General features: G+C 35.4%; 1 protein-coding gene across 1 annotated transcript in view; it reads right to left on the reverse strand.

Annotated features, from left to right (window-relative positions):
* LOC149797107 (E3 ubiquitin-protein ligase listerin-like) overlaps positions 1–17,172 on the reverse strand; it is a 103,716-nt gene that overhangs the window by 17,671 nt on the left and 68,873 nt on the right. The window contains exons 18-23 of the mRNA XM_089961775.1: positions 15,862–15,969; positions 9,559–9,701; positions 6,931–7,078; positions 5,852–5,996; positions 3,123–3,339; positions 96–333 (exon numbers count right to left, since the gene is read on the reverse strand). Of these exons, the coding sequence (XP_089817901.1) occupies positions 96–333; positions 3,123–3,339; positions 5,852–5,996; positions 6,931–7,078; positions 9,559–9,701; positions 15,862–15,969 (999 nt within the window). The remainder of the gene's footprint in view (positions 1–95; positions 334–3,122; positions 3,340–5,851; positions 5,997–6,930; positions 7,079–9,558; positions 9,702–15,861; positions 15,970–17,172) is intronic.

A 17,172-nucleotide genomic window follows, 5' to 3' on the forward strand; every position in this document is an offset into this window, starting at 1 on the left:
GCTATATAAGGTATGGTTCGTTTGTATATTATACCCAAAAAAAAGTCTGGCAAGAAAAGTTTTGAAATACAAAGTATAAATATGAATGGTCTTACTTGTGAAGAATGGCAAATGCAGTGACTTGAATTGCACGTTCACCTGAGCCCAAAAGTGGGCAAAAGTGGTTTATCAAAGTCTGGAGAGAGTCTGGTAAAGGAGATGATTCTCCTGCAATGAGCAAGGGAGGTAACCTATGCTCCATCACTTTACATTTGGGACTGGTGGATACAGCATTACCAAGTGATTCAACTGATAGTCGTAATATCCCTGTGTCAGCTTTCTTTTTAAACTCTTCTGCAAATAAAAAATACAGCTTTGTTTTATACAGAGTAAAGCATAACAATAATTTCAGCAACTGTACAATAATATAATGTATCTGACATCTGAGAAAAGAGTACAAGTACAATGTGATCAGTACAATGTGATTAATAGTTGTGGTGAGAAGATGAGCTGCATTCCTGTTCACCTCTGGAACAGTCTCACTTGTATCAATTGGTCAACTTAAAATGAATTAAACTGTTAATAAATTATAACTTCAACTTTAAATCCAACAGTCCCCCCACAGAGTGCAAACAAATATGGAAACATACATGAACAAATTGATATAAAAACAGATTCTTAGAGTAAAATATATTTCCTTGATAACACTGACCCAACCATACTATATTAAGAGTATATTTACTCCCTCAAACGTTTAGTATTCTCAAGATAAAACATGTCTGCAATGTCTTTTGGCTTGTTTTAGCAGCAGAAACTGCTAAACGTTCATCAAACCTGCCAAAATGCAAGTCAGAAGAGAGTGGTCTCCCTTATGACAAAAGAACTGGCACTAAAGCCCATTGCAAACTATTCCATGAATATAACTGCAGAGAAGGACTGAATGGGTGTACCTAATTGATTGGGTAACCCAGGTATGTTCCACTTCATCAGGGATGTTCCATTTCAACATATATCATGGGAAGGCATATTTTTTTAAATATATGCCGGATACTCTATCAAAATGATACAAAATTTTAAAATGCAACAATGGGCGATTACTCCACATTAAATGTGCCTTCTTGGGTCCCAAGTATATTTCACATGAACAGCCCTCAGATACATTACCCAATCATAATATACATGTAGACAGGTTAAGAAGAGAAGGAATCACATCCCCTTACCCCCAAGGTTTCTGCCTGAAATGGGTTAGGATCAGCACAAGGTTTATACATGGATGCAGTTTGGAGAAAAACAATTTCAATCCCACAAATACAGCAGAAGTAGACTAACTCAATTTGTATTTAAAAAAATGCTGAATGACCTAAGATGGCCGACTGTTGTGCTGCTGGTACAGATCCCTCCAGGTAAAACTGACAACTTTAAGATGATTAACTTTTGATGTACAAGCTTGATAATGCCATCTCTGACCTTAATCTCACAGCTTGGATGATGACAGTTTGTGCTCAAATGCTAGGCTAATGCATAAGAAATTAAACTTTGCTTGGGTTAGTTCCTCATAGGATGAGTAGATAACCCATCATATCCAGGATGACAACCTGTGCAGGATATCATCCCTCTCTTGGTCATAAGAACTACTGAGATCTTTCTAGTATCTGAAATTGTGATGAGAACTAACTTCTCGGAGAGAGCTGGGGTAAGTTAGTCAACTCTGGTACTCATGCTTCAAAGGTGATACATGCTCTGTTCACATAACTGACAGAAAACTTTCAATTTAACCTCTAGGATTTCAAAATTAGTGGCCCACCATGCCTGAGCAATTCTGTCCCTGAAGAGAGATATTTCTTCCCAAGGACCCGTTTATTATCTAACAGGCACACTGGTTCAGCATCTATAGTTTCTGATGGAAATCCACATTGATTTAATAGTTATGGAAAAGAAACAGCTGTCCTAGGCACCTCTGCCACTAGAATGAGGAGACAGAGAAGCCATACTGTTTCCCACTTAAGTATATCATCAGAATTAGTTGGTACTCTAACTGCCTCACTTTAGGAACCTAAAAACAAGATTTTCAAGATGGCTACCATGGCAATACTATTGGTCATCAGATTTGGCACCATTTTCATTTAGCAACAACACAACTAGACATAGTAAGAAATCTTTGAGAAAAGACCATATTCATATGACCTACTATTCAGGAGGAGCAAAGATGAGATGGCTACTGTGGTTACCATAACGAATGCCTGAACAATGAATGTGTGTTTAAAGTTTCATGGCAATCATCCAAAACTTTCAGGAGAAGTAGCAATAACAAGCTTGTGCTAGTGAACGGACATAATTCAAGGATCACATGACAGATGACAGACAACAGGCCATCCAATAAAATCTTCTGGTAGAGCTCAAAATGAGCAAACCATTTTCTGTTTCAAAGTCTTACATATACTATGCTACCTCACAAAGAAAAACCCCAGATCTCTGATAACATAAATCTATCATATTAACATTATTGTCATATTTTAATGTCACAGAAGTCTCATGTCACATTATAACACCTATCAATACCACACAACTGATGTCATATAACAAAATATCCATGTTAATGTGTTGTGATGTGATGTGATTTGGATTTTTAACATAGCTTTAACAATTTTTCAGTCATAACGCTATGATGTCTTCAAGCAGTTTATAGTGATGTCTAGCACTGAGGCATCATGCCACAGACATGGAGCATGATGTTCCACCCAGTCACATCATCACCAGGCCGACCAGTCCTAACACTAACCTCCTAATGCTGAACGCCAAGCGAGGCAGCTGTTAGTACCATTTTTCATAAGTCTTTGGTATGACTTGGCCGGGGATAGAACCCACAACCTCCCGCATCCAAGGCAGACGCTCTAACTACTAGGCCACCAGAGCGGTTAATATTTAATAACAGAATTTCTAACATGGACATGAAATTAAACAAACCCATTCAAGAACAGCATATGAAACTCCCTGCTGATAGCACATATTTGACTAATATTATTATTATTATTATCATTATTATTATTTCAGCTACATCTATTATTAAATCTAAACTTTAGTAACAAATTTCCAATTATTATCACTTAGGATATAAAATACACTCTGTTACAAATTTCACGTACTGGTTAATTCCAAAAACAGTGGAAGAAGAACTGAGTAGGCTCCATCACTAAAAAACTCTGTCCACTCAGATGCTAGGTTAGGTGGGTATCCAGGAAGCTTGGCCATTACCCTTGTAACTATGCAGGTCATAATTTCTGCCAGAAGGTCACACACTGCAGAGGTCAAGGACTGAAGCTGGCAAGTTGACAACAGAAATTCCTGATTGTCCCCCATACACTGAAGAAAAATAAAGAAACAAAGGTCTTCATGTGTCTTGATGGTTTCTTCATGCATTTTATATTTAAACTAGATAAGGTTTCACTGCACAAGGAACTTTTTCATAATGTTTCATTATGTTACAGCACTGACAGTGAAATGTTTACCTAGTGAATGAATATATTTATTCCTACCTTCAAGTGCACCAGGTATTTGGTGAAGATTTGGATATACAGCATGCAAAAATGGATCAGGTCATGACTATCTTAGTAAGCACAAAATCTAGGTCGCTGTGACCATTTTTAGTTGTCAGAGTTTAGTACTAACACCTATGCATGTATCCAAATATCAAGTTTCATTATTATAACATAAACAGCACCAAAGACATGAGATTTAAACACAAAATTTCAACAAAGACACTGAAGCATGAACTACTGAGACTTCCTATTCCAGAAAGATGTACTACATAGATCCTTACCAAGTTTCATAAAGATGGAATAGTATGCATACAGAATGAAAAGCTTGATAAAATTAAGTAAAAGGTGAATATAGGTCACAGTGAGATTCTTAAGTTGGAAGCTACTTATACAGCTGCATATCATTATCATGTTTCATCATTCAGCGAATGATAAATAACCTTAAAACACAAAATTTAGACAATATCACTGAAATGTAAAATACTGACCACAGCAACGTACATTTACAATGAAAGGGTAGTATTCATCAAAATGCATCTCCTCACTAAGTTTCATTATTCTAGATTATATATTATGAACACATCAAGACCAAGAAAAACTGTGCAGTTAAGAGCTAATGCAAAAAGTTTAACCTAGGCCAAAATGTATAATGTAGGTCTTAGGGACATCCTTTTGTTTTAAGGGTTTGGCATTAATATAGATGTGTGCCATCATCTAGCTTAATGATTCTAGCATAAACAGTATATGAGAAATAACATAACACATAAAATTAAACTTCAGTCACTGAAGCATGAAATATAAAGGGACCAACTTTTGTGATAAGGGTACAAAATTCATCACAGTGAATATCCTAACGAACTTTCATGATTTCAGGAATAACAGTCTGCATACAGCATGGCAAAGCACCTGTCTGGTTATGAGGTAACTCTCTAGAACTTCACAGAATTGTTTGGTTTGGTTTGGTTTTGTGAAGTTTAGTGGAGTTTAACAGCATTTTTCAGCACATAATAAGCTATACATGGCAGCCAGCAAATATGGCAGATAAAGAACCCACCAAAACCAAAGGTAATCCACTGGCAAGGTTTCTCACATACCCATGCTGGTGAAAGCCAAGACTTGAACTCATACAGAGAGATGTGTGAATGATCTGTAAAGGCGAGCACCAATGAAATGTTAGATGCATCCATTTTAATGATTCCAGTTCAGTACTAATAATACTTGAGAAATAAACTTGAAATACATAATGTAACCAAAATTTGTGAAGCCTAAAATGTCATAGTGATCTATTTTTGTGGTGAGGGTATAGTACTTATCATCATGTTTCATGATTCCAGGAACAACAGTATGCACAGAAAGTGGGAAAAACTTTTAATGTTATACATCAATGTCTGTTTTTTGAAGTGGAATGGTCTAAGACACTCACTATACAAATCACTGACAAGTCACCCCTGTATGTGTGGGTTCAAGTCTCAGCTCAGCCAATATGGGCATGTGAGAAAGTTTGCCACTAGTTTTTGATCACTGGTTGGCAGTTATTCCTGGGGTTTTTCAGGTTCTTACTCCACCAAATATACTGTCTTCCATGTACAGCCAACGGCTGTGCGAAAAAATGGCTTTAAACCCCTAAAAGCCACACAAAGTCAAGCCTTTCTTTGCGTTAAAATTCATTAACACCCTCTAAAAACTGCTGTAATGATCATAGGAAGAAAAGAACTTTTGTAATGCACTGAGGCTGAATATGTATGCTTTATATAGTTGGACAGTGATGCAGAGGGTTGTACAATAATGATTCACTACTTTGAAGAGGTAAAATAAAAAGCCATTCAACCATGCACATAGTCACTATGACCTAGTTTTGTTATAGTAAAGTTGCTTCTGTTGAGATGCATCTGCTATAAATTTTCATGTGTTGGTGAAATAGGTTACAAGGTATTCAGAGTAAAACAAATAATAAGCTAGAAGTATAAAAGACACTGAAACATGAAAGTTGGGTCATTTTAACGTCCTGTTTGATGTGGTTGAATTACTTTCACCGAGATGTATCCACATACCAATTTCATGAGTGTGAGTGCAATAAGCTCCACAATACTGTGGTCGTACTGAACAAACAGCTGAAAATAAAAATAGTCACTCGAGCATGCAAATTAGACCACAGTTACCTAGTTTTCATATGGATGAATTACTCTTTATGAGATGCATCAAAAATAACAAAATTCATAAAAGATGGTTAAATAGGGACTGAGATATTGTGGGCATAATGAATGAACAAACAAACATGCAAAATACTAATTTCCCTCCCATTTTTGATATGCTACCACTTGTTGTTAATAACAGACCTGTATCCAGGATACTAAGGCGCAGAGAGTAAAGTCCCAGTGCTTATCCGACAAGGAAGCAGAGAAGTATCTCACAACACACTGCAGCAGACGGCAGATTTCTGCATTCAACAGAACATGCTGTCCATTCACCTCTGAAAGTGGGCTACAATAAAGATTAAGACTGTTATACAAAGAAGTGTACAGTCTAAAATTTCATTTAACAGCTGTTTTTTTTAACCCAGCTTACAGAACATTTTTTGACTTAATCAAGGTCTACTGTAAAGCCTCGTACTAAATTTGATCTCAGTCGAATAAATCCTTGACAGAAATGAAATTCATGACAAATGGGATGTGGCATGACTGCCATGATTTATCTCTGTCCAATCCACAGACATGGCTAGGGCATAAAAATAACTCATCAACTTGCATGCTTAAAAAAATCTTTGATTCAAGCAGTGCCCAATGTGTATTTCAGTTTACAATATTCAGTTAGTACAGTCTATTCCTTTGCATTCAAATCCTGTAAGCATGTGCCAAGCAAACCTATGTATGTATGTATAACACTTTGTGAGAGACATGGTTATGTTTTTACCTCAGTCCTACATTGAGATCTGATGGACACCACTAAGAAGTTATACTCAGTTGACTTTGTGCTTCACCAATCAAGTAACAACTTTCAAATCTGAACGTTACATACATCATTCAGAGCATAGAGTTAATAATAGCAAGTCTTATAACATGAATTTGCGGTGCTTTCTCTGATAGGCTACTGAAAATAAATGGACTGGGGACTAGTAATTTCAAATGTCACCAAAACATTAACTATTATCAGTGTCTGTCAGATCTCCATATAGAACTGTGGTGATCTGACCTTAGTCAAATTTGGTTTTACCTATTTGGAAAAAGATGTTTCAAATACATTTATAATTTACCCATCAACAACAAGGATCTGAGTTTTGTGTAAATTGGGGAACAAATTGTTCAAGGTCCCAATGTACCAGTACACCAATGTTTAATTAGTTACTAACAATTTATGCTCACAGCCTTGGAATCTGGAATTCGATATACATCTGAAGAATCTTTACATCTGCACTTACCCATCAAAGAGGAGGAGATCTTCCTGGTTTTCCTTCCAGGTGAGAACCTGATCCATGGTTCCATGGAGCAGATCCCAGACTTCAGTCTGGTGTGTGGAAATCAGCAGAGGTGTTGATATTGTGATCACATTCAGGGGACCAAGGGCACCTGTATACCAAAAAAGCGGTACAAATACAGTAGGTGGTGTTATTAAAACTTCTACTTGCAGGCCCATTCACTACAGGCTGACAGATCATGTCTAACATGAATAATTGTGTTAAAAACAGTGAAATAACTTCAGGAAGCCAGTCCGTAAATAATGTATTAGATTTTGTAGACAATGGCAACAGGAAATATTTTTCACTCCAGTACCTAATCATTGCTGAAAATTCTGTTCACCAAGGTTTCTTTCCAAAGACAATACGGCACAGAAGACTTCAGTAATGTTAGTGATGTTACTCTTATGTGTTTAAGAAACCTGTTTTTGAACTAAAATTTATTTTTTCGATATTTACCTGACCAAAATAAGTTAAGAGTTCTTTCACTACTGCATAAATCCAGCCCTTCCAAGCAGGAAAGGATGTCAACAAAGTCTTTTGGCTTGCAAGCAAAGTGCTAACACATTCACCGCTTACAGAGAAGAAAGTCAACCAAAAGTGATTTCACCTTCAATAGTGGAATAGAGGACCAAATCTAGTCATTCAGCAGTTATTATCAAAGTGGAAGTTTATGCTCTTCCATCAACAGAAAGGCTTATGATAGAGTGCCCACATTATCAAATATGTTTTTCTTCTTTAAATACATCATCTAATCATAATTCATTAGACAAATATGTAAGAGGTGGAGAGAGTTACATCCCCATTTCCCCAAGCTGGCCCTCGCTTTGTCTCTTAATATATTACAATAGCATCAAATTTTGTGTGTGATACATGTAAATGATAGCACAGTTCAATGATAGCACTGATCTATGAAAAGGGCAAGCCATAAGTGACTCCCACAAATCTAGTTGAAATAAATCAACCTACACAACTGGTAGATTCAATATTGTCCGATTCCACCAGGACACACATGTGCCAACACTAACATTATCACAATCAGAGATGCATTCACAAAAACAAATATATCAAGTTTCTGTGCTAAGAAACCATTGGACAGTGGAATATTTTTTAAATCAGATGCAGTCTTTGCTATTCTCAATATTTCAGTAGGGGAACTGAAGATAATGCAAGTGTCATATGTGTTCATCTTTGAACTCATTCAAGACTGGATGGTACTGTTGTTCAAACTTTACCGATGATCTTAATTATTATCAACACAGAAAACAATCTTTCTGCATCTCCATTTCTGTGATGGCGTGTCAAATATGCTGAGTGGTGTTGCTATAATAACAGATGTTGTACATTCTAGCCAGTGTGACTACTGTTGATAATTTTATGGTGTTTGCAGCGTAAGCAATTAAAATAATGCTCACCCTTGCTGCTGCACTTCACAAAGTCAAACTCCAGTGAAGAGTTCTGAAATTTAGTTTTGCTGGGCTTTACTATCTTTGCAGGCAGCTCATCCTTTCCTGAATCGGTGCTGCATTGAGACATCGTGCATTCAAAATGAATCATACTTGTACACTAGTCTGACTACTGAATTAATCATGTTTTGGGGTGTAATATATGGAGTGAAATCTGAGTTCAAAGAAATTCTGCCACTTATCATGAATTTGCCAATAATCGTTAATACCTATGGCTTGAACCTTCTTATTCAAGGCAATGATGTGTAATAATGCACTTTTCCAACAAGCATCTCTATGATTTACCTACAATTTTAAATGAATTAGATTATTCCACTTTACCTATGCAAATGAGCCTAATGGACTCTCCCACAAGCCTTCAGAAGCTTTAACACGGCTTCATCATAGCTCGTTTCTGCCAATTATTCTATTAAATGGTGATTGCTTTCGCTTGACCGCCTTACCTTTTAATTGCCTCTATGATAATCAACTGTATAAACTGCCCTGAGGACAGTTTTACTTGCACTCGATGCAGGACTAACTCAAATTCTGGATAAAATTGTTTCAGGACTTTCCTCCAAGTATTGCACTATAAGGTAAACCCTTGTGATCTCCAAACTAATATATGATACGATGCATAAAAGAACTGTATAATTCTAACAGAAATACATGTCTTTCTCAAAGTATATTAAATAATGCCTTCTATATCTGAAAAAGCACGCATTATTATGTGCAAAAATGTCCAACTATAGAATGAATTAAACGGTTTATGTACTGTATTTGTCTTGTGTTGAATTACAAGATGCAAAAAATTAGATCTGAGTTTATAAAACATGTGTATTCATGTGTCGATCAAAAGAACAAAAATCAAAAGAGTAAAATTAAATTAGAAAAACATTGAAAGAATTGATATAATGCCTAAAAATAATAAATAATCTAAATAAACCTGGATAATACTATAAAATTCTGTTTTGTCTACACCTACTTGTTTTAATTAATTGTGCTAACAGGAATTTTATACAAATATGACTTTCAAATTTAATTTGTCAACCAAGGTGCATTTTGTGCCATCTTGCTAACAAACTTCTTGGGACAAATGTATGGAGGGATGGATAGACATGACCAAATGAATAGCACACTATTTTACCATCTATACAGTCCAGAGTTTCTAAAGGACAACTCAGTAGCCTAGCAACCATAATCTCCATGAAGGTGAGACAGTCCTGGAGAGTGAAATATGGCAGGATACTTCTTATCAAATGAACTCTACACTCTGTAAGACTGCTGCAGCTGGAAAAGAAAAAGTAAAGGTAAAATTTAACTCCTTAAAACTGGTTCAGTCTAACCCAAAGTAAAAAAAACAATTCAATGGCATTTCAACAATCTATATAAAAAAAAAAACTGTAATGGAAAAGCAATTATTATGTTAAAGAACTTTAACATGAATGTTTGTATTAGGGTACAAATGTCATGGATTTTGTCAAACCAGGACTTTAAAGATTTTCAAACTCTTTCACATAATCATGGATATGTTAGTGGTCGGATCTGTGCTATTTTTATTCATAACTGATTACATATTGCATTAGGTGTTTCGATCAAAACCCCATATCAATGCCACCATTAATGCAAAATAAAAAGTGCAAATAAGAGTTTCCAAGATGATACCATGTTTTAGGCCAGAATCGGTGATATACTGCTATAGTGTTTGGAGAAAACCCCTTTTTTAGCATAATTAATAATGTATAAAAGAAACCATTTGGAGGCTGAATCATCAGGAATATAGGAACAACTAATTACCACAAGAGAGAAAAGGATTTCAAAACAAAACACCCAAATGGATCCGAAAAATCTCACCTGCCTAACATCTTCCTAACAGTCAAATGCAAGAACAGCTGGTGGTCTAAAGCGCTCACCATTATGGATGACTGCCATCTCACCTCTGCCTGTGTGGGTTCGAGTCTCGGGTTCGGCCTATGTGGGCATGTGAGAAAGCTTGCCAGTAGCTTCTCGTGGGTCGGTGGTTCTTTCCGGGGTTTTCCCAGGTTCTTCCTCCACCATTAATACTGGCCGCCATGTATGGCCTATACTGCGCTGAAAAATGGTGTTAAACCCTACAACAACAACAACAACAACAATAGCTGGCCATGAAATCTGAATCAGCTCAAATTCTACTAATGCCACTGATCATGGAAACAACTATTTCAAGGTTTCTTTAGGTTTTTGATCTTCAACCATATCTGACGGCACATCAGTATCATTTGTCAATATTGAAAGACCTTATACAACTACAGTGTGTGCCAAACTTGGTTAAATTCTGTTCAGGGCATTAAATTTAAGCATACATGGTGTACAGGAGACCATTTTTAAAACAATACCCAGGAAAGTCAATTTTTTTTTACAAAGACCATGGTACTCTGAATATTTAAAAAGTTCATATCAAAATGATAAAAAATCCTATTGCATCTATGGGCAACTACTCCACATTTCAAGTATGTTCCCTGGGTTCCACGCATGTTTTAATGGAAAAGATATCTGCAACTTTTTTGAGATAAGTGGTCTGAAAGTTTATCTACTTTTAGTGGTTGGCTGGAATCATTGTGCAAATTTAAAAGCCTCATTCTCAGGATGCATTTTATCGCATTTGGTAAAATTCAGTTCAAGTATCTGGAGAAGTTGCTTAAATTTTTTTTTAGTGTTTTTAGTCATGACAGCCATATCTTGTGGTAGATTGGCACCATTTGTACAGACTTGAAAGTTCTTCATGCCAGGAAATTTTCTGTCAAGTTTGGTAAAATTCTATTCACCAGTTTAAAGGAGTCATTTACAGGTTCTAATATTTTTTTACAACACTGGCTTTCCTCATTTAAGTAAGGGGAGGAATGGTATCATTTATATAAAACTGATAGGTCTTCCTACCAAGATTCTTTCTGTAAAATTTGATCCAATTCTTTTCAACAGTTTTTGATAAGTCAATTAATTGATTTTTTGGAAACAGTGGCCATTCTTGATGGTGAATTGGCATTATCTGTACAAATTTAAAAGCTCTTCAGGTCAGCATACTCTGTGCCAAAACAGCCCAAGGTGGTGTGGTCAGTTCAAGAGAATTAGCTGTAATCAGACTTCAAGCATTCTGGGAGGTCATACCAACATCATTATCTTTCAGGTTTTTTTTGGTGGTTTTGTGGGTTTAATGCCATTTTTTGGCATTTGAAAGGTTATGCATGGAGCCAGAATATTTGGTGTACGAAGAATCCAAGAAATTCCTGGGAAGAACCACCAATCCACATGGGAAACTATGGGCAAGCTTTCTAACATATCCACATTAGTTGAGCCAAGACTCAAACCCAAGTGAACAGGGGTGTCAGTGATGTGTAAAGGTGAGCATCTTAGGCCACTCAGACAACCAGGGTCTCTATTATATTTTAGCATGAACTGTGTATAGTGAGATGCATATTAGTATGTATGCATTATAAAGTACAAAGGCATAACCAAAATCTTAAATATTTAATATTTTCATTATAAAACACAGGAATGTTATTAAGTTATGGAATTACTGAGATAAAACTTATATCAAAGTTATTAAAAACAATTATAATTAATCACCAATTGTGGTGCAAACCACCTACTCATTACAATCTTGGCTCAACACCTGACTGTCACTATCAAGGTCAGTCAATTCCGTTTTCCAATTCACTTCAGTTGAATGTACATTGACAACTTTTATCTGTATCTTTCTGACATCAAATTTCTCATCAAGGATCAAAGGGATATCCCTCTTGTCATTTAGCTGAATTGCTTTCACTTTCTGTTATAAACTGAGAATAAGTGAGAATGTATGATGACACTGTGCACATTTTGCAACAACTTATTCTTTTATTAACAATTTGTAGTTATTACACACAAGTTGTAGTTATTACACAAGTTGTAGTTATTACACAATTTGTAGTTATTTTACACAAGTTGTAGTTATTACACAATTTGTAGTTAATACACAAGATACCAATTGTCAACAAAATGAATGAGCTCTCATGTGATTGACCTTTTATGCAAATCTGGTATGCTTTCAGTGAATTTTGTAATCTATGACAGAGAAGCCACAATGGCTAAAATACCATTTTACTATCTGTGACTGGATATCACATTTATTTGAGGTAAATTATAATTGGCTTCTCAGAAGCTGGCTCTATTCATCTTGATAATTTTTGGTGCTACTAAGAGCCAGTAGTTATTACAGTGACAAAACTTAACATCTAAGGAACACAAATCAATAAGGATAATCAGACTACTTACCTCCCTTGCCACACACTTGGGGTAAATTTGACAATATTGCACTAAAATTCTAGTTGCTGGCCATGTTAGAGGAGATCAGAACACTAAGTCATTCATGTCATAGTATTCTGGCCATATAAAGCTGGTGGCTGCTGGTCAGGGGGTGGGGGATTCAAGAGGGGAATTACTCTGTGTGTGTGTGTCTATATATATATATATATATATATATATATATATATATATATATATATATTACTGTTGATAACATTTCACAGGGGACTGGGATTTTACAATGTTACAATAGAGAAACATTATATCCAAATTCATCATTGATTTTACAAACTGTGTATGTACTTGTCCATGTTGATGACATCGGACATAATTGCATAAAGAAATACGCTGATATGATTACCGCCAGAACTTGAATGGATTAAAATTGTTCAACATCATATATCTGAATAAATACTGTAAATGGTATTGTGAAGTAAAAATAAAATAATTCAGTAAGTTTACCATCCGATGAATGTATCAACATCCATGAACATGTAACCAGCCACATTCATGTCACAAAGTAATTGTTCACAAACTATAACAATGAGTAAATTATTCCTTTTCTTATTTGAATGGAAAGAAATTGTCAATAGTCATCCCTTTTCTGTTAATCTAATAATGAGACTTCTCGGAAAACATTTCTGCTGTCATCCATGCATGCTTGTTTGCATGATCAGCAGCTGGTAATTACCGAACATTTATAAAAATTTAATTTTTAAATTTGCTGATAACCAAAAGTCTAACTTTTTCAGACCCATTCACAAGCAAGAACTGTAAGCCTTTTTATGCATCCAGAGACATTTTTTAACATAAGAGAGATGTACTTGATTAGTCAACATGCATGTATAGGATGATAGCTAAAGAATATTTATAAATTATTTCGCCAAAAAATAACAACACAGAAACATTTCTTTTCATGCTTTAATTGTACTGAACCAACAACCTATGATAATGACGTACTGGGTATGAATGAGGTGTGAATGCCTTTGTTATGGGGCACCATTGTTGGGCCATTGTTATTTACCCAATAAGAATGAAACATGATTATCAAACTTTTGTTACCTGGCACCTTTGTTGTTTATGCCTTTGTCATTTAAACAACTGCCACTGTTTAAATGGGTTTGGTATATCAGGTTATTGTCACGGAATGGTGTAAATGTTGTTAATTAAATACATGTACTCGGGTTTCGTTTCTTTTCTCTGTACAACGATACCCGAGGGTGATTATAATATGGTCTATGTATTTCGAAATCGTGAGTACGATTCGTCCTATGCCACACGTGCAAGGTGCTTTCGATAAGGAATAACGAAAATTCTAAAGGTATAAATACGTTACTACATGTAAAGGACCTTTACAATACTAATGGTTTTGTCAGCAAGCGGCCTGCTTAAAGGATTCGCACAACTCCAGCTGTAGGGCTGAGTTTTTGATGGTAGGAATATCCGGGGTGTCCGGTGTTGTCAGAGGGTAGAAACGTCCGTGTGTCCGGAGCGTTTAAGGTGCCGGAGCGTCTAATGTCTAGCGTCCGGAATGTCAAGAGTGCCTAAGGTGACCCAGCTGTAGAGCCGTCAAAGGATCAGGGGGACTGGAGGGTCTAATATTTCAAGTGTCCGGAGGGTCTAATGTTTCAAGTGATCATAGTATTCCGAGGGTCCGGAGTCTATATTGGTTGTGAAATTGATTCAGAGGAGCTGTGGAGCGGATATGGTGCACGGGTGACGGAGTGCATCTCCACACACGTATTTTTAGCTGTATGCTAATTTTGGGTTAGTAAGACCCAGTGTATTATTCAGGACTGGAAGGATAGATTGTATATCCGTTCTTGTTTAGTGACATAATTTCGCTACCTGAGCGAATACATTTTTTACTATGTGTAAAGACTTACATCGTTTACTATTTGAGTGAACTATATTCATCTTTCCATTATTGAATCATTTGTGAAATCATTTATCCTGTGTTTTAGGGTTACTGAACTAAATTTATTTGTATATTTTTTCCATCTTTGAAACTGTGCGTTTTTTGTTAAATAGATCCAATATTTGGATTATAAATACGTACACATCTTCATAATCCACTACTCATATAAATCGCCACATTAAACCATATATCTGTGTCGTCAAAACGTGTTCTGTTGTTAATCCGAAATATCCCACCCGGTTATCTTGTTACACATTATAAATGAGCAAATTTTTAGGTGGAACACAAATCCAATGATGAAACCAATTCAATATTATAACAAAGGAACATTATAATAAAACATTTGGAATACACAGAAAATAGGAATTTAGTCATGGAAATTCAACTCATATGTTCTAAGAAATGTATTATGCTGTATCCAGGAATGTAATAAGCAATTTTACTTTACATGTTTACAAAAAACTGGACTCAATTTAAAAATAATTCTAATAATAATAATAATAATGAAGACAATAAAATCATAAAAAAATATAATTACTTTAATAGATATTAGTGCAAAATATGCATTAGATGACTGAATTTCATAAGTTGCCTCAATTAATATGTAATGCCAACTAACCAAAAGCATGTAACAGTGGTGCATTTTACATAGGCTGAAAATGGTTGAGGTCATTTATTTCAAAAGGATACTTTTAAGTTTAACATTAAAAGTATGACTACATACCAGAGAGAAGCAATTACAGAACTATGACAAAAGGCAAAAGAGAAGCCATTACATGTGTATTTGAGTGAGAGGTATTTTTATAAACATGGACTGGCAGTGGAAAATGGCTTATTTATGAATCCATTTAGGTTGTGAGCTCCCTTTGTTTCGTTCATGTAGGAACAGTGTTCGAATCTGAACAATTTAATTTCAACTGGATGTGGTGGCTTGACAGTGAAATTCACAGACCTGAAGCACAGAAATATCTGTTCAATCTGCCAAGGTGTTGATAGGGTCAACATTTCGGAACCTTGTCTAGCAAAGATGGGGTTGAACTGGTAAATAGTTTCTAGGAAACCCTCACATTTATTTAGAAGAAGCAACAATACTAAACTTTCACTAACTGACAATAATGCATGGATATCATATAAGCTCTTCTGGTCTAAAAATTGATTCTCACGAAAATACAGAAAATAATACTGGATAACAAAACAGCTGAAGTAACTTACTTGTCTAGAATATATGAAATCTCCAGGTGAAATGGTGCATCTGAAGAGACTGACAGATATTCCAACACAGGCTTGACACTTAAACAGAACTGACTGTCTTCTTCACACCTAAATGTATGACAAGAGAAAATTACTGTTACTAATGTAAATTTTGTTGTCGCCATATTTTCAAAATCTGTAATAATTTCAACAGTATATAAAATTTCTGAAAATCAAGTGTGTATTTTAAAGCTGATTAAAAAAAGCAGGAACAGAAACTAAGGAATGATTTATCCATGTGTACTCAAAAAATGGTGACTGAACAGAAGATGGCAGCCAGACAATGAAATCTTCCTGATTTCCCTAATAAAGGTGTTTCTATGCAAAACTGTTGTTCACGATTTAATGTTTTGTGACAGTATGTTTGAATTATTTGACTTGGAAGAATGCTGTGGTTAGAAAACTTTCTGTCAGCCGGGAGACTGGCATTTGTTGACATTCTTAAGAAAAACAGAGAAGTGTTTATTTATGTTATAGTGCTAAATTTGTAACCATAGCCATCTTTCCACTGGCCACTACTCCATTTCACTTTTAAACAAGCCAGTGGGATAAACTGGCCATATTCCAACAGATGTAACCTTTTTTCCCCAAAACCACAAAGGCAGTGATTGTAAAGATGGCCACCAAAATGTTGATGGTAATACTAAAAAATGAAAAAAAAATTCCAGAAGGTGGGTCAATCAAATTTCCCACAGTCACAGCCAATCATTGATGAGAATACTGCACAGGTATTACATGGGCTTATCTGAACCAGTCAGATTCCCATAAAGTGATATGTTAACATGATGACATAACAAATATATTAAATAGCACACACTGTATGTACAAGGTAACAACTATATGATAAAAAAGAAAGTTACAATCAGCGATATATTCTGTGTAATGTCAGTCAAACTCCATTCCTAAGGAAAACAAAACACAACATTTATGATACAGTACAGGTTAAGCTTGTATTAAGTGAACTATGAAATTACACAGAGTATCAACAAAATGATTACTTTTTGACGATATACTTAAAACAGTTGCTATATGCAATGGATACAACTTTTTCGAAGTGACCCTTTTCTAGCACTGTAATAAATTTTCAGAATAAGTTACCTACTTCAGTAATGGCTAAGAAATGAACGAATAAAGAGATGTACACAATGCACATTATCTTGATAAGCTGTCACAAAGAGCGCTAAATAGATATACACAAAACTGCCCCTTGAATTGGTAGGAAAAAAATGTAAATTCAGAAATTGAAAGAAGGTGGCTAATTTTGTCATAAAT

Source organism: Sinohyriopsis cumingii, chromosome 6 (assembly GCF_028554795.1).
Source record: "Sinohyriopsis cumingii isolate HCF-2022 chromosome 6, ASM2855479v2, whole genome shotgun sequence".
Taxonomy (NCBI): Eukaryota; Metazoa; Mollusca; class Bivalvia; order Unionida; family Unionidae; genus Sinohyriopsis; species Sinohyriopsis cumingii.